General features: G+C 34.4%; 1 protein-coding gene across 1 annotated transcript in view; it reads left to right on the top strand.

Annotated features, from left to right (window-relative positions):
- The window catches only part of IPO11 (importin 11), an 82617-nt gene that overhangs the window by 15332 nt on the left and 47989 nt on the right, over positions 1-19296 (top strand). Inside the window, exons 6-18 of the mRNA XM_083884166.1 lie at positions 824-896; positions 4236-4439; positions 6153-6285; positions 7207-7265; positions 7973-8021; positions 9190-9260; positions 10684-10876; positions 11681-11833; positions 12101-12144; positions 13047-13137; positions 14622-14669; positions 15300-15405; positions 19005-19131. Of these exons, the coding sequence (XP_083740292.1) occupies positions 824-896; positions 4236-4439; positions 6153-6285; positions 7207-7265; positions 7973-8021; positions 9190-9260; positions 10684-10876; positions 11681-11833; positions 12101-12144; positions 13047-13137; positions 14622-14669; positions 15300-15405; positions 19005-19131 (1351 nt within the window). The remainder of the gene's footprint in view (positions 1-823; positions 897-4235; positions 4440-6152; positions 6286-7206; positions 7266-7972; positions 8022-9189; positions 9261-10683; positions 10877-11680; positions 11834-12100; positions 12145-13046; positions 13138-14621; positions 14670-15299; positions 15406-19004; positions 19132-19296) is intronic.

Genomic DNA, 19296 nt, shown 5'->3' with positions numbered 1-19296 from the left:
TTCTCTTTCCTCAATGCTATAATCTGTAAATATCAAGAAAACTTTTTTTAAAGCAGTGTGTTATGTTTCCTGACTAGAAATTCTAAGAAAATTGCATGATTCATGTAAAGTCTGAAGTAATACAGGAGTGATATCCTACTGTAACTTGTAGTCTTAAACTGATAGTGGTCACTTAAAATGAAGTATTAAGATGCCACAATGCTGCACTTGAACGAAAATTAGCCTTTATGGCTTAGAGTTTGCCCTGCTCACTGTTTTCCCCTGTGTTTTATGGAGAAAATATCAACATACTTTTCACACTAAGGTATAATTTTCAAAGGATCTGTACTTTAAAGTGTAAATATATTACTTGCTTAGAAGTAGAAAACGATTTATAATATAAAAGACTTACTACTTTTACAAAAAGACCTGTCATCTGATATGGTGATAGCCTTATTCTGGACATTTTTTGGCCATTGTCCATTAGTATACATGAGCAAATTCATGTTCAAAACCTTAAGTCTGGCAGTAATAACTGTATAACAATTGTGTATGAGCAATCCATTTGTATTTTGAACAGTTTTGCATTTTTTCAGTATGTATCTGTGTTTCTCACTCTGTCACTCTTTTGCCATTTATTTTTAAAAAGCTCACTTCAGGTCTCAAAACGTGAGACTCAAATGCCTCTTAAGTAATTTTTTCACTGTTCCCTCTCTTTTTTAAAGATGCTTGAGATAGTGGAAGAACAAAGGAGGTTCTTTTGTTAGTTTTGATAGTTACGTATGAATCGATAGTAGTTTTTTACTTGGAAACAAATAATATTTTAATAAATGTATCCTGGCAGTGCTATTTCTGAAGAAGAAAAATCTACATTGCGTGCTGGACTTATCACCAACTTCAATGAGCCAGTGAATCAGGTTAGTAGTGATTGTTTATTACTCTCCTGAGAAATGCTTGTATTGATAGATAGCTTAGTTTCTTTCTTTACAAAGTATTTAATTATAATAATAAAGTTGCAGTTTACATATTGCTTTTCAGATAGATCTGGAAGTGAGATCTTCTACCATAGATCATAATTCATTGTATTATAGAAACACTTTGGTTGGAAACAACACGTTTTGTCTCTCTGGTTTGTTTCTTTTGGTGTTGCAATGGCAGTTTGTTGTCCCTTGCTGTTTATGCAACCATTTGGTGAAATGGTCCAGGGACTGGATGTAGCTCAAAAATAACCTTTCTTAGAGCGATTTTTTGTTTTCTCAGCGGTGTCTGTTCTCTTACCTGACTCCCAGTGTGGCCATACAAGGAAGTGTGGCAGTGGCATAGCAGGAATGAGCAGTTGAGATTGCTGCTGCATAAACCCACCTAAGCTGTATTGCTGTCACGTGTCTAGTGACAGCATTAGTGAATTTAAATAAGCTTAATAAAGCTTCAATGTGATACTGTCTTTTCTTACATAAAGTGACTAGTTGTAAACCATGATTTTGTTCAAAAGAAGAATTAATTATTGTGTTGAGTATAGAACTAATGTTAGGGGCACAGAATATGTCCATACTAGATGAATCAATCTTACTTCTGCTAACTTCTTTATCATATAAGTATAAGATTCTGTAAGGAGGTATTTGCCAATATTTTGAGCTAGATCTTAAATGACTTTGTCAAGGAAATACAGAAATGATAGGCGTAAGGTAAAGATTAAAAAGAAAAGGCATTGGAAATAAACTTCTTCAGACAGTTCACTTTTAACTTTTCAGGATTTCTTGACAAGATTAATGTAACTTCTAGGATTAGAGCAATTTATCAAAGTTAGAGTAATATAGTCTTTGTAGAAGCCTATTGTGAAAGGACAACTTTGACTAGAGTTAAAAATTTTCATTGCAAATGCAATTTTTTAAAAAGCTTATAAATTACTTTAAAATTTGTTTGGGAGGTATAGTTTCAATGTAAACAATATTATCAAATATTACTTATTTCTGTATTTTAACCAAATAGAACTATGAAGTATATCATGCTGAACCATAGTGTATGTCATTTATGCTTCTACTAGGTAGCATGTAATTTATCGAATGTTTAATTTTGAAGTTTGTATGTTTTTTGCACGTATAAACAGGGAAATAATTTATAAAAGTGTAATACTAACTCCATTGTTCGTAAAACAGTTAAAACTTCTTATCAATACTTTTTCCATACATTCATTAGTATTTCATCAGGTTGCCTGCTAAGATGATAGCATAGCATGTTTTGTAGTTGAAAATGCCACTAGTTAAAAATGCCACTTCTGGAGTTCTCTGACTGTAGTTGCAGTTGAGATTGGAACCTTTTTAACTGACATTTTAAAGGCTGGTGTTTTCATGTTTTGATTTATGTGTCCTTAGGACATTTTTTGGGATGTAATTTTTTTAGATGTGGAGACTTTTGTTTGTTTTTATGGCAGCAGTCTAAATAATTGCCTGAACAATTCTGTGTGATACTTAAATATGTTTACAGAGTCCACACTCCTTTCTTTCCCCTTGTTTCCCAGTCTGTTGTAGGTATCCTGAGGTGTCCTTTCAGAGGAATCTTTCCTTTAGTTCCCAACCTGCTTGATATGTCTGAGTTTTGATATCCTGTGTTCCTGATAACTGCACTTTTCCAGTCACAGATAGCTCATAACACAGTTGCTATCTGCTTGTGCTTTTTGCATCAGTGAAGGCAGAAAAAAATATGACTCTTGTATAGAAAGAAAAACAACACAAAAAAGTGAGAAATAGGCATAGTATGGAGATGCAATACAACTTGACTTCCAGGGGAGGTGGAGAGGAAAAAGAGAACATACCATCTGGGGAGAGTATAATTTCCATGCCCTCTGAAGATATTTCATATGGAGGGAACAGTGGAACAAAGTACTTCTTCAAATGTATGATAGCAAATTCTTTTTCTTCTTTCTCCCCATTTAAAAAGCCAGTCCTGAAGATAAAAGTATTTTTTGCCTTCCTGGGAGGTTGCCTGTATATCACATAGAGAGAAGAATTCATTTGCACCCCCTACTTCCAAATTTGATCTGGTGTTAAGTAGGACTCCCAGCTCTTCCTTGCAAATATTGACATCATTTTCCTGAAGCAATTCTTCTCACTAAGCAGCATGGTAGGAGTAAATATTGCAGAAAACTTGGTGGAGTTGTCAGACTCCAGATGAAACAGCTCAGGAAGCAGCAAAGAAGGAGAAAGGCATAACACTATCCTTCTTAGGCCTGTAAATTGCTTGGATTCCTTCTGGTAACCTACAAAGGTGACTTCTTCCCCACGCTGGAACTCTGGTTGTTCCAGTGTGTTAGAGGAGAGCGTGTCTGCTTCACTAATCCAATCAAGAACCTTTTCAATTAGAATGGAATAAGAACAAGGAAAACAAGAATGCAAAAATTTTGGACATTTGAGGCAGGGTTTTGAGGGGCCATACAGAATATGCTAAGGAATGTTTAGGGGAAGGGAATTGCACAGCAGCCAAGTGTGGAATAGACAGAAAGAAGGGATGAGAAGGGCCATGTATAAACCATAGGTGGTCTGTACCTGTGTCTAAACAAACCCTGTGGGTAATGGCTACTGCCTGTCCTGTGTTCTGATCACATCCCTTACCTGTAGAGTGTAATCTCACTCTGTTCATCATGCATGTGTGCTGCAAAGGTTCCAGCTGCTGGCAAGACTGGCACGAGTGGAATTTGGGCCCAGCAACCAAAGTCAGATGATGTGAGTGGTGCAGGCACCCCTGCCCTGTGGTTCTGAAGATCTGGAGCAAGAGAGAGTCTCAGTTCGAGTTACTGGGATGGGGCTTAGGCACACACACACATGTATGTGTGCTTTGGGCTAGGAATGGCTCTGTCTGCAAGTCAGGTAGAGCAGAATTAAGGGTGATATGTACTCAGCAGTGTATGATCATAGAAAGTGATAGAAAAGATCACTAAGTAAAAAGTGCTTCCCAAATATTTGTTTCTTCATTTATGTGATTTCTAGAATAAATATCATTACTGGTCTTCATGTAAAATTTAAACAAGGTATTAAGTTTAGTATTTTATGTAAATACTTGCTGCAAGCATAAAATAGAATACTTTTTCTCCACATTTATTTGCATTCAGCAAACTTAAAAGCAGCTTGAGAAAAAGCACACAAAAATCTAGCAGTCCACACTAGTGTTTTTAGGTTCAGGTTTTATTTGGCTGTGGAGCTCATCATTATTCATTTCCTAAGTGCCCTTTGACTTGGCGGTGTCTGTGTATTTTTTTGCAGATAGCAACTCAGATCTCTGTACTGATAGCTAAAGTTGCCAGAGTGGACTGCCCAAGGCAATGGCCAGAACTTATACCCACTCTTGTAGAGTCTGTGAAGGTGCAGGATGATCTTCAACAGCACAGGGCACTGCTTACGCTTTACCACGTTACAAAGACCTTGGCATCCAAACGTCTTGCTGCAGATAGGAAGCTTTTCTATGATGTAAGTAATGTAAGCAAAGTAAGTAAGAGCATACAAACCATGTATTGTATGTGCTTGCTTCTTCCTGAGTTAAGCTGGCAGGGCATTAATGGCATGTCTGTGGACTTTAATGTCTGCCTTTGGAACAAAAGTGCTCTTATGTTGTGGGTATCTGTGTACTATGGAATAACTGGAAGTCGGTTTCTGGATGAGATGTTTGAAGTCATTATTAATTTTGCATACAGCTTGAATGTTATCTTAATTTGCGTAAAGAAGCAGAGCTTCATCTACAGAACAGTATCTGCATTTCAGCCTTACGATGTGTATGATCTACTTTTCTAGGAATTTATGGAGCTTTTTTGGAAGTGTGTTCTGAATTCTTAAGTCAATATAGTATTTAAGAAATACTGGGGTTTAGACTTCCATACTACCGTATTTTAATATTTTATCATCAGCAGGAATGTGTTTGAGGTTTTTCCAGGCCATCTCTTCAGGTTAATTAAAGGGCAAGATGTGAATGCAAATGCCGGATCTTGTGTCTTTCAGCTTGCATTCTCCACTGTAAAAATCCACTGATTAGAACACAGATGTAACTTTGGCCGTAAGGCAATGCATCTCCAAACCTGTTTGGAGCTGGCCAGTGATGTAGTACAGTTAACTGAATTTAGTGAGTTAAGCAGTTTTTCCAAACATGTTACTCTTAAATTTTTGAGGTTTTTGTTTATTCCTTTATTTTAAAGGAATGAGTGAGCACTGAAAATGAAGATTTGCTTATGGAAGTTTACCTATTTATCTATGTAGAAATTTCTGTCTGTGTAATCTCTAAGATGAAATTTTAACCATCAGGAGTCTGAGGCATTGAAGACTGACTTGTAACCTTTACCTTTACTCACCTTTAGGACTTTTAAAGGTCCTAAAGAACCTTTACTAACCTTTATTCAGTCAAAGCATCTAAATAAACAGGTCATGTGCTTTTGACTCCATTGATATAAGGTGTACCAGACTAAGTGCAGATTTCCCTAATTGTGAAGCTGTCAAGTGCTACCATAACTGAGTGAGAAAACCTTTATCTTCTCTGTGTAATTCAGATATCTTTATCAGTTAAGCACTATATGTGAACTGTAATGTGAATTAAGTTTGAGATTTGTTTAGTTCTACCTGATTAGAAACTATTTGTCATTCTGTGTTTTAAAAAAATTGAGGGGAAGAGTCAGTGTTTGTAGCTATCAACAAGGCTAGTTTTGGAGTAGGCATTGTTCAATACTATTGCATCTCTAACAGCTAAGTGTGCCCCAGAGTAAGCTGATTCAGACATTAATTTAACTGTAAGATGGACAGCTTGTCTTTGTAGGAGAAGAGGTATGAGGAAAGCTGATAATTTTTTGAAGTGTCATACCATATTATACATCAATAGCGGTATTTATTGAAAATTGGGTAAGAAAAGAGCCCTAAATAGTTTTCTTTAAGGTGAGAGTCATAGACCCAAGTAGTCAGGGGAACCAGTGAGTCTATACTAACATCTTCAAATAAAGGCAAATTATTTTTCTGGAAAATACCTTTAGATTAATGCAACTTGTTACAACAATGAAGCAAATGAAACATCGTGGCCTGTCAGACATACAAGAAGCTGGATTAAATATTTTAAGAGTCTGAACCAGTCTTTAAAACTTAGGGATTTATTATGGTATAGCAAAATTCAGGAAACAAAATATATTCTTGATCTTCCTTTTGCAGCTTACATCAAGTATTTATAGCTTTGCTTGTTCCTTGTGGAATCATCATACAGATACATTCCTACAGCAGATTTGTACAGGGGATGAAGCTGCAGCTGCAAATTCACTTGAAAGGACCTTGTTGTCATTGAAAGGTAATAATAATGGAATGATGTTGAGGAATAAAATAACTTTCTTCACAGGAAATGTGTAGAACTTCTTTGGCGAGTAGTTCCCATTCTCTAACAAAGCCATGCCCATTGGGAATAACTTTTTTCTAGTTTTATTTTACCTGTAGTGTTAGCAAGGCAGAAAGAGGATTGCTCATGCAGAAGGGGGAAAGAGTAATCTTGTTTCTCAGTATGTGAGAAACTGTGCATGTTGTAGGAAGTCATTGTCTAGAAGGTTAGAAAGTGGGTGGCATAACAGGATATTTTCTAACGTGTGTTGTAATTTAGGCTTGCATGTCTTTAGCACTTAATTGAGGAAGCTGAGCTACAAGTTTCATTCCATTAAGTTCACCCTGTGTCCAGTGAAAAGCTAGCCTTAGCAGTTAGTTTATATTTAGGTTGAAGCTCAGAGGCTTACGAATGGAATAAATGCATATCCTGACTACTTTGCTGCTTTGAACAACTGAGATTTTTGTATGCAATGCTTGCAGTGTAGATAATACATGTCTGGAATTGTTTCAGAAGATGCAGTGTGCAGCTTTTTTGGGCTAGTGCCAGTGATAAACCTGAGAGAATTTACAAGTGGCTTATGGGCCTTACTTGGCTATTCTTGGCCCTTTTCCTACTGCAAGATCTTTCAGGAGTTGAATACTCAGAGTTTTGACAGAATTCTTCCTGATTGAGTAATTCTTGGAGTTCTCTTCATCATTTTATGAAAGATGTATTTAAAGTAATTTCAGTAAGGTGAATGTTAGGTGTGGATGAGATATCCAGGACCTAAAATTATGTGTATTTTTTAAAGCCTTGAGTTGAAAGAAAGCCATGGCAAGTAGAATTGCAATTGTGTTCTGAAATTTGTTGAAACAAGAGTTAATGAATAGCTACACCAGTAATTTTTTTTCTTAGTGCTTCGGAAACTAACGGTCAATGGCTTTGTGGAACCACATTGGAATGCAGAGGTGATGGTAAGTGTGTTTATAGTTCAAGATTAGTAATCTTTTATGATGATTTCAGGTATTGTTAGAGGTGTGTCTTAAAATTGTTGAACACATTTGTATTATGCAAAGGAAGATCAAGCAACATTCTCCCATCAGTCAAGAACTCTCAGATCCTAGATGGATTCTAAACACTATGACACTAGTGTTATTGTGTTTAAAAAAAGACAAGACATCCTTTCCAGTTTATGCACCACATGATGATGGCACTTGTTGCTTAGTGAAAGATGTCTTACGTGTGCCCTCCTGCTCCCAGTTAAAAGCATTTTGTTTAGTGATGAAAGTAATGCCATGCTTGCCCTTACACATTTGTTTGACTGAGATAAGAGTCTGTGGTCTGCAGCCCATGGAGAGGTTAGCATCAGACAAAGAAACCCAGACAAAGAAACCTTCCTTAACCTCAGTGCTCCCTGTTTTGCTGGAGGAATTGAGTGCCTATGGCCTACATTAGAAAGCTGAGAACAGAATAGAATTGGATAAACATATCATCTATGCAGTCAGCTTGCTAGCTAATTGTTAATTTCTTGAGGAAATTGTTCAAAATAATCAGATAGCTAAGTTAAAAGTGATGAGGTCATGTCTGAGCTGGTAACACATGACTTCAGTCTGACATAACTTTGTTCTCATAATACAATGCAGAATAAGCTTCATCTTTCAAACACGTGTTTGTTTTTCAGGGTTTTCTACATGCCATATTTGACCGGCTGAAACAGTTCCTGCAGTGTAGTAAGTACCTGAATATTTTTCTTTGTATTCATTGTTAAACATTAGAAGCTGCAAGAAAATATACAGGCTAGTGTATCAACACTAATCATTTAGGTGCAAGGTATTTTTGTAGAAGTCAAAAATATTTCTTTAAATGCTGCTGAAACTATCAGAGTAGAATTCAGTAGAAGTGTCTTTTTGTATCGACTAAAATCACACCAAAATTGTATTTGGTGTCATATTTTAACAACGCTTTTTACGAGAATAGTTGTCTAAACTGAATAGGAAGTATTTTTAAAAAATAAGTTATGTAATTTTTGATATTTTGATGAAGTTCCTCGGTTTGGGACTCTGCACTTCACTGAGAGGGCTGATCTGGGCTTTGATCCTCATTTTTAGAAGAGATGGAAACTCCCCCCAGTTGCCACTTTCACTACACTACAGTCTTCTGGCTCTTCTTTCATTTTTGACAAGAAAGGTGCAGAGTTTAATAGAAGGAATTGAAGACCATCACATACTGAAGTTTGGTGTTTATTGTAGTCCCCTAGAGTATGTGGACTTCAGGATATCTGTGTTCTGAGACAAGAACTGAGCTGAACCTTCCGATTTCCACTTTTCTGATCAGTAAATTGTTTTGCAAAAGCAAGATTAGTATTTACATTTATTATATCATGTTTTAAGGCCCTTTCTGGTTTTTATTTTTTTTAATAAAAGTTTTGTCTGTTTTTTTTTTTCCTACTTGAGAATGTTTTCTAATGTCTGTAATAAATTATTCTTTAAGGTGGAATTTCTAAAAGAACACGTAATAGTATACAGTAATAGTTTTATTAAAAGAATATCTTTATATTTTCAATGCATAATTATTTTTTTCTATACTAGTATTTGTTTGCATTATTTTCACTGCCTTTTATCATTGAATTTTCTATAATGATGTCACAATTATTATATCCTGATCAAGTGCAGTGAATTTCACTACACTTGAGAGAAACTGTTTGATTGCTTATTTCCAGTACTCATTACCTTGAATTTGACTTGGAATTTATTTTGCCCTAGAACTTTTTTCAGGCTCAACTTAATCTCTTAACTACAGTAAAAATAAGTTCTTCAGTGTTAATTATTAAAAGCTTAGCTATCCAGACAGAAAATGAAAGTCTAAAAAATGATAGTCATGAAATGTCTGATTTACTAGGTAGAAGTGTAAGAGCAGAAAGCATATGCAGAGATCGTCTAGAAAAGACCATAATTCTCTTCACTAAAGTGGTAAGTAAAATTTCCTTTCAGTTACTGTGTAGTTTATAGTTTTGGAAGATCAGTCTCCATCCAGATACATATGTGCCTTAAAGTTTTAGATCTTTCAAAGAAATGGAAGGTACTGCAACTTAAGACTTCTTCGTTATGAAATGTATTTTTGTGGAAAAGGGTGTCTGTTTACTCATGCTGATGTAAGTTGCAGCAGCGAAGAAGAATTTTCTTAGCTCAAACAAAATTAAGTGCATTCTGTAAGTAAGTTATTTACTTAGGGTTTGTTTGAAGAAGAGTTCTGGAAGTATTGGTAAAATAATGGAAGTGGTATTAAGGAATAAAGAGATCAACTTTTCATCTTATTTTTTATAGCTAGTTAGATCACTGTTTCTATGGCTTTGTTAGTTCTGTGGAATTACTGGCCACACTAATTAATCAAAAGAAAATGAATAGCATACTCTCTTGCCCTCTGAGGCTTGTATTGTGTGATACAGTTGGACTTGTCAGCTGATTCTGTGTAAATGTTAAATGCATATTGTGTTGAAGATAATTTTAACATAGACACTTGGTCTGTTTTTTTTTTTGTTTGTTTTTTTTTTTTTTTTTTTTTTTTTTTTTTTTTTTGTTTTTTGTTTTGTTTTTTTTTTGTTTTTTGTTTTTTGTTTTTTTTTTTTTTATTTTATTTTTTAGTTGCAAAACCTACAGAGTTTCCTTTTTTTTTTCAGATTCTATCTAGAGGTCATGGGTCTATTTTAAATATTTAGCATAGTTATCAGAAGTAAAAGGCACCTATCAGCTTCACCAAAATTGAGCTGAAGATGCTCTGACGTTATTTTTGGTCTTAGTACTTAGATTGCAAATGTGCATCTCTTTCACAGACCTGAGGAGAAAGTGAACTTGATTAATAGTTAATCTACCACCTATAGAAATTCGCATGCAAGAATACAGGTTAAGGCATTTTTGCAGTACTAAAAAAGGAATATTTAAATAATAATATATAAAAGGAATCCGTGAGTTTATTTTAGATCAGTAACTGGAAAAGCTAAGTTGAGAAAGTGCTTGTACTGCAGTGGTGGTGTTGGAGAGAAGTTATATATCCCTCATACCTCTTTTGCTCACACTGATTCTAATAGGGCTGAATTATCTGCAAAATGCTCACTTTTAAGTTTGGCTGATATATTTTGTGTACTATTAGCAAGCTGGTGCATTTGAAAATGGGTGTTCACCATACTTAAAAAAAAAGTAATTTTGAATCCAAATCAAGAATAATGCTTTATTAACAATTGATACAGATCTCTTCCTAATTTTCTGTCCATGTTCAGCTTTCTATAATTTTATATAAATTGGCACCTGTTTTTGATAACTAGTTTACTAAAACATTTATTAAGACTTCACTAAAAGTGTTTTGATTTCTCTTTTTCTACTTCCTATTTTTTTTAAGCTTTTGGACTTCCTGGATCAACATCCTTTCTCATTCACTGCTTTGATTCAGAGATCCCTGGAGTTCTCTGTAAGCTATGTTTTCACAGAAGCTGGTGAAGGAGTTGTATTTGAGCAGTTTATTGTACAATGCATGAATCTCATTAAGATGATTGTAAAAAATTATGCATACAAGCCATCCAAAAATATTGAAGGTACTGTTACTATTTACTAAAATAATTTTTCGTGTCTTGAGAAACATTTTGCTAGCTATTCTCAGTTAAACTCTTTTATGAATATTTTAATAATGATTAAAATATGTATGGTTCTGCCTCTATATTGATAATTGCTATTTTAACTTTTGAAGTAATAATGTTTATAGATAAAGACATTCCAAACCAATTTTAAAAGCAAAAGAAGCACAAATATTTTTTCTTTTTTCTTTTTTGATTTTCTTAGTTTCCCTTGAACAAATTTTAAAAAGTACTGAGGTATAGAGTTTGGTTTGTTTTCATCAACTAGTTTGTTGCATCTTTCCTGTGAGATATGTTTGATTAAATGGTATATTTTCTGTAATTAGCTTATACCAGTACAATGAAATTCAGAAACACAGTGGATTGGAGATACAGTTGAATATAAAGGAGTTCATATGTTTTGCTTTGGGGAACTGTGTTTCATTTTGAGACTTCATACTCTGCTGTATGTGTGAATTAAAAAAATACCTCAACCTTTCACATTAGTTTTAAATGTGGCAGTGACTAGATAACAATTACCATTCTCTATGAATTTGAAAAAATGTTTTGTGTACTGATATGTGTCAGAATAGATTACTTGCTTAAAAACCCGTCTTACCAGCTGAAAGTCAGTTAAAGTCTGCCATGAAAATACATTTTTTCTGTTTTACTCAGAGGATAAGAGTTTTTTATTTACTGACTTCCTTCTAATTTTACTAGACTAGTCTGTGATCATTAAGCCACTTATTTGTAATTTTAAATCTTCTTTTTTTTTTTTTTTTTCAGACAGCAGTCCTGAAACTCTTGAAGCACATAAGATAAAGACAGCTTTTTTCACATACCCAACACTAATGGAAATATGTAGGAGATTAGTCACTCACTATTTTCTGCTGACAAAGGAAGAATTGACCATGTGGGAAGAGGATCCAGAAAGCTTCAGTAAGAAATGTGCTATATAATTGTTTGTAGCGTAGTTAGATATTTGTATAAATGCTTCATATCCACATTGTCTCTACAAAATTTTCTACTACAATATTGGCCATTTTATTTCCTCCAGTCTTCTTATGTGGACAAATGCTCCCTCTCGTCATTCTTTTTGTAATAAAAGATTTCTGAGTAGTCTGTCATATCCTCTTATCCTAACACTAAACTTTGTTTGTACCAGAGTTGAAATAATACTTTTTTCTTTTCTTTGTGAAATAATAGCTGTAGAAGAGACTGGAGGGGATTCTTGGAAGTACAGTCTCAGAGTAAGTGTTGAAAATTTGAATAAAACCATTAAAAATTAATGAAGGCAATTCTTGATAGTTTTATTACTGAAACAGATAATATTTGAAAAAAAATCCTTATGTTTCTTCAGATATTGTAAAGTTTAACTTTGTTCTTTTTGCAGTGTTCAAACTTGCTGAAATACATGGGAATCTATGCACTTCGTATTTTAGGAGGGAGAAAAGAAGTTTGCTTCAGCATTTGAATTATATAGCATCCGGTTAAAGCCAGCAGAAGTTATCTCTTTTTTAAACTGATAACTTATGTCACCACATATGACTTTGTTAGTAGACATGATGAATGAAGCAAGTTCCAGATGCATCTTTATTAGTTAATTACATTCATTAATTAGTTATTATATTAGTTAATTTAGTTCCGATCAGAAATACGCTGTTGTAATGTGTCTCCCAATTGTAACTGCTGTAGTTTGCTTTGCAGAGAGATCTCAATGTTTATTTGCTGGATTAGTTTTATTATAAAACTGAAAGACCCAGCGTGGTACATAATATGTTCTGGTTGTAAAAGAGTGTTCAGGCCAAGTCCCTGACCTAGAGCCAGTTAGCCAATACAGAAATAACCTGTGACATACCTACAGTATGGTCACTGGTGGTGCAGCACCAGCTGTTTCACTCCACACATTCATTGTTCTTAATGCCACAGAACTGGTTGGTGTAGATGCAACCATCAAACTCTTGCTAGGGTTAAGCACAATGTATAGTAGAAAGAGTGGTATTTCTTAAACTATTAATTTTGCTACTATGTATTATGGTTTAAATTGTGACTTTCAGTGCGAGGTATTCAGCACTTAAAATTTTAGCATAAAATGTATTTTTTTAATTGCCTTTCTTTTAATAGATTCTAACCAGATCTTTTAATTTTTCAGCCGTGCACAGAAGTTCTTTTTATTGATATTTTTCATGAATATAATCAGACTCTTACCCCAGTTCTTTTGGAAATGGTTCACAGTCTGCAAGGTAAGTTCTTTAAAAAAATCAGGGAAGTATAATTGTAGAATTGTGTAAAAGTAGAATTGTTTACATTCATAACATACTCTTATCAGTTATTAAACAATTTGACCTTGTAACATCTAATTTTATATAATGCATTCTCTCTCTGTATTTTTGAAAGGACATGTTAATGTTCTAAAATTATTTCTAAACTTAGCATATTGGAGTGCATTCTGTATCTAGGAGGAGAAAATCCTAAAGGCTCTTTGGTTTCATCATAACTATTCTAGATGATTGACAAATGTAGCATTTCTAATTTCATGAGGTTTCAGGCTTTCTTGGGAGTGATCCACAAGCTTAATGAATTCTTTGGGTTGTTTTTTGTTGGGAACTTCCTGTTCAAATGTTGCAAGGCAGGTTCATGCTGTATCTCTGCCAAAATCTTGGGGGGAGAAAAAACTTTAGAAGAAAAAGTTTTAGTTGTGCTGTCATTTTGGAGGGTCTAGATGACTTTCCAAATCTGAAGAATTGTGTTAAAAATTTATGGGGTTTCTGTATGAAGACTGAATTATTCATAGGTTGAGGAGTGATTCGTATTTTCTTTGGTTTACTTAATGATTCTTTGCCCCCTAACTAAGTTTCATAATGGCCAGGAAAGATAATAAGTGGGAGTGGCTTTTTTTTCCCCCCATCATTTCAGCTCAGGTTGTTTTCCCCAGCTGTTTCTTAGTTCGGTTACAATATTTTGTATTCGAGCTTGTCAGAAAGGATCATTAAATTCTATTAAAATAAAAAAAAAAAATACTCATTTTCCGAGAGTAGTTTCTGACTTCACAAAATCTGTTCATAAAGTACTTTATGTATGTAGGTTAGAGGATGGCTTGTTGTACTATAATATGGGGAGTAGTAAATGATTCTTTATAATAGGGTTTACAGTTAATGTATTTCTGTTTTCCGAAAATTACTAAAGTTAATGCTACCATGCTAAAAGATATACCTTTACTTCTTTTCCTGGGGCCCATAGCAGTTTTCTTCTGCTCTTCATATTTTCAAATTGAGGTTGACTGTTGAAGTACTAGAAGATAATCCATTAGTTCTTAAAACTTCAGAAAATATTTACGTTCAGGTATACATTAATAAAAATGTGGAACTTGGGAACTTGGTCTAGGACCCTTTTGGATGTGGTACTATGTGGTTGACAGTTTTCTGCAATTGGCAGGTTTTGAGTCTGTTCATTTAAAATACTTGCTTCTGACTTATGTATATGTTGTTATTAAAAATGTTCACATCCAAAGAATTCAGTCAGAAATAGGATGTGAAAGCAGAGATTTGATTTTGATATATTCACTGAACAAACCATCAAAACTGAAATGACTGAACTTGTAAATTGAGTAAAAGCAGTGAAAGCAGTCTTAATTCATGTCTTCCTTTCTTAAAGCATTTAAATGCAAAGTTGCTTGCATTCCTTGTTTTAGTGACACTTTTTTGTTTATTTTAACTTTGACTTGTAGGACCTACCAACATGGAAAATACCAATGCTATACTGATTAAAGATGCTGGTAAATTAAGTTTTACTTTATTTTGAAAATAACTGAGCCACTTTTGTGTATGAGTTTTACTTCTTAAAAATTGCATGAAGAATTTGCAAGATTTTTTTAAAAGTCATTTGTAAAGTAGGACCTAAATTCTAATTCTCCTTTCATTGATGTTGGCCTTCACTTTTGAAAATGTTTATGTAAAAATACACTGCTTTTTGGCTTTTTTCTGAAATAAGAAATCTTTACTGTCCTGTTCTTTCTGCTGTGCCAAGTAAATGACCTTCAGTATTCACATGGAGATACTCTGTCAATTTTACAAGTGAGGAGATTTTACAGCAAAAGAAAATAATGGTTTCTTATGGAACCATCCTTGATGATAGAATATGATCCTCATTGTTCCTTTGGCTTCTAGCTATTTTTCAAGAATCTAACATTTCTTCTGTAGTCTCTCTCTTTTACTAATAATTTCCACAAGAATTTCTTTCACCATGATCTGATAAAACTTTCTAAGGAAAGATATGCTTTAGTTTTGCTTTCTTTACTATATTCAGGTTACCGAAATGTGATTTGAATATTAAATTAATCTGATTATTTAGTATTAAAAAATTAACATTTAAGCAAACAGTAAGCATAACTATTGTTTTTCCCCAGTGTATAATGCGGTTGGACTGGCTGCTTATGAACTGTTTGATAGTGTGGATTTTGATCAATGGTTTAAAAATCAGCTATTAGCAGAACTACAGGTTTCTCATGACAGGTAAACACTTTGGTTTGTTATGCTTTCATCATTTAAATACAAACTGTTGATACAAATCCGATAAAATATAATGCCTAATAATCGTTGAGTTGAAAAATACTCAACCTTGAAATAAATAAATGAGGAGAAGTATGAAATGCCTACACATAGCAGTCACAAGTGACAGTGTTCTTGACAGTTCATGATTAAATTACTGTGTGGTGAATACTTCCGGAGTTATGTAAAAGGACATTGTCTTCTTGCATATATTAGAGTTGACTAAATCTTCTCAGGATAACCACCTTTGCTTGCTTAAAAAAAGATATTTAGGTCTCCAGAGACCCTGGAGTCCTCCAGGCAGCAAAGTCCAATTGAAACCTGTGGAAATCATCCCTGTAAAACTGTAGTTTAGCCAAGATCTTGATTTGTCTTTCTCTTTAAGTTTAAATACAAGCCCTCTGTAATTCTGTTCAGTACATTTTGCTGCAATAAAGAGGGGAAATAAGGGTTTGGGTTGTGTTGTAAAGTGTGAATGATTGCAGCTTGTTCTACATGAGGAGTTTTATGCAGCCCATCTGCTGTGGTGTTTTCTTCTCACCAAGGTCCCCCTCACTTGGACGGCCTTCACACAAGTACCTCCTATTGTTTAATGGATCTCATGGGGTATTTTGAAAGATCCTTTTTGGCATCTTGGTACAGACTGAGCTGTCGCTCTTTATAACTGTCTGGAAAACACTGTTCCTCCCTTTCCCTCAAGCTCACTCTTTCCCCAGGGGAAGGACAGTGACCACTATTGTGCGTGCTAATCCTTATCAGACAAGTTCAAATCAGCAGTTGACTCTAAATAAGTATGTCCTATTTTTCTCAACATAATCATTAGCAGTGACCCGAATGTCCTTTGAAGACTGTTACTATGTTTTTCTTAACATTTGCAATTCATCTTACCAGTGGCAATTTTTGTGGGAAACATGAAGTAATTTGTTTCCTTATACCCTTAGGAACTACTATAAATTTTAAATTATTTTCCATAGTGGCTTGCTAGTCAGCTCTTTTATTTCCAAAAGCTCTATTTACAAAGAGAGTTCAGTTTCCTGTAAAGTGGAACTTAAAATATTAAAAGTCTTCTTTCCACAACAATGAACTTTGAAAAAATTAATTACTTACTTTTGGATGTATAAGCTTATATTAGTGTGAAAGAATGATTGCCACACTTGTTTACCTGCTGTCTCCTAATGTTTTTATTATTATTCTCATTAGACTATTTTTTTAAACTAAGATTTCACTTACTATTTATAAGTGGCCAAGTAATACTGTAATGATTAGGCTAAATGTCAGAAGGGCAGGAAGAAAATGGGAGATCTTGTATAAGATTGTTAATTTGCTGTTGTGCTCCACCAGCAGCAGCCTCTAAATAAAGCTGCCATGATCTTTGCAGCACATGCTGGCTATGGCATTTTTATGCTGTTCACCCATATAGCTTAAGTAAAACTGACAAGTTTTGTTTTCCTGATACAGTTGTATTACATTCAGGAAGATACCTGATCTTACCATTTGGTTGCAATTTGTGATATCCCAGGATGAAATTCCTTTGGGGACAGAAGCTTGCAGTAGAAGTTGTCTGGAATTTTGAAGCCCTGTTTACTTGAACTGCTTCTACTGCCTTCATTATTGGAGACCACCATGGCAATAAGAGAAGGCAGTGTTAATGGCTTGAATAGAGTAGTGCTTTAACAGCATCTTTGGGAATACTTTTGCAGTTCAGATAAAGTGGGTTGGAGGGTGTTTTCTGCTGTCCCACAGAATGTCCCATGCTGACCAGTATGCTTGTTCAGAACTGGTTGCACTTTGGAAACACAAACCTATTGTGTTTGTCAGCAGTGAGCATGGAGTTTGCAGTCTTTTGTTTTCTCTGAATGTTTCATTCATTACTGTTGATAGTAAACCCATCAACCATGACCATAGCAATAGAAGAAATATGGAATTAATTAAAAAATATCTAAAAGACTTCCAGAAATAGGGCGTTGCCAAATTTATCACTTGCCACGATGCTTAGTTTTGTACTGATTAATGAGAAGCTTTTCCATAATAAGAAAGTAGTTTACTAAATACTTGGTTTTGGTTTTTTTGCGATAACTCATTTGTAAAGCAACATTTCCTGCTGAGAGAAAAAGTTGAGTACTTCTGACTTGAATATCTGATGCAGTCCAGACTGCTGAAGGGTACTGTCTTATGACTAATGCAGCGGAGGTTGCCTTATTTTGGAATATGGTCACTTTTCCCATGTGAGGTTTACGTCCACCATGTTCAGTCACTGTGTGCTCTTTTTTAAAAGCTAATCTTCTGAGGTGAGCTTTTCCCAGAAGTACTGAATATAGAAAAAGTAGGACCTCAAAAATGAGCACCTATGAGAAACTTCAGTATTAAAAAAAACACCAAAAAAACCCAAACAAAAAACTCAACCCAGACAAAAACCAACCAAACACACACCTACCCCAAAAAATCTCAATAACATGCTGTATTTTTGCTACCATGGAGAGAGAGAAATAATATAGAGATGCAGAGATAGGATGTATGTATTGAATAATAGATACCACCAGACCTGAAAACCTTTGCTTTCAGCAGACAGTTTTGCACTTACATCGTATCATTTAAAACTTTCCGTTATGTGATAATGGAAAACTACCTAACTCGAATTTCAAGAAAATCACTTAGTCTTTTAAATACTATGATGTTTACCAGATTAAGTGTCAGATACAGGCCTTCTAAGAGTAGAAGAAGTTGTATCTTCCCAGCTTCTTGAACAAATTGAAGGGTGCATTAATAAGGCAATGTTTTGTGTAAGTCATGCTTCAGCATACATTATTCAGGCTTCACTGCCACTCAGTAAGCATCAAGAAATACTGGACTGTTATTCCTCATTAGATACGTGTTCCAGTCTAAGGAATTGCTTTATTATCTTTCTTAACTTTATACATCTGTAAATTAAACAAATAAATCTAAGTTATTTGCTCAGTGGAATAAAATAGCAGCTCTGTCAAATGCTATTCTCAATCATTGTTCTGGTTTCCTCTTCCTATCAACTCTAAAGCTGTTTGATTTGTACCCGTGTCATGGCACTAGTGCAAGATTAGGTAATGTCTGTTTTAGAATAGTTTTGGACTGATGAACTACTCTGACAGTTGCTGTAGTGCAGTCCTTAAGTTTGCGTTTTAAAATTTTATCTGACTTAAAATTTTTGAGCATAAACAGAATGTCGAGGGAATTGCTGGGAGCTGTATTGAAAACAGTAGATACCATGATTGCAGTAATAAACGTAACATTAATTTTTATTTTTTTAAATTGGTGTGCCGTGTGCAGAATGAACTGTATCTCTAGGGAGGCATTCATTAGGGTGAAAATTTTCTTTTTCAGACTAAGCTGGTTTTTCCTGAGCCTTCTTGTGAAGAATTTTAATGGAAAAGGTTTTTGCTCTGAAGTTGATCCTGACAAACTAAGTCTTTTAATTTTTTTGGGCAATAACACTTTCATCATGATTCTTGGCTTTTTCATCAAAGTATTCTATAACAACTAGTGTAATGAATTAACAAGTGCAATTTTTTTCCTTTTTTATACTTTTAAAGTTATAAACCAATACGCCGACGAGTAATATGGCTGATTGGACAGTGGATTTCTGTAAAATTCAAATCAGACTTGAGACCTGTTTTATATGAAGCAATTCGTAACTTGCTTCAAGACCGTGACTTAGTGGTGAGTATAAATAACTAATCTTTTGGACTACACATTTGTTTTAACCACAGATGGAACAGAAATACCTCACTTTGTGTAAACTTGATTGAGAATTTCATAACATCATGCTTTGAAGTCTCTTGTGTCTTGCAAAAGATGAACCATTGGGAAGATGTGGTGATGTTT

This window comes from Zosterops lateralis (genome assembly GCF_965231275.1).
Source record: "Zosterops lateralis genome assembly, chromosome: Z".
Classification (NCBI taxonomy): domain Eukaryota; kingdom Metazoa; phylum Chordata; class Aves; order Passeriformes; family Zosteropidae; genus Zosterops; species Zosterops lateralis.
This window is presented reverse-complemented; position numbering and strand designations above follow the sequence as displayed.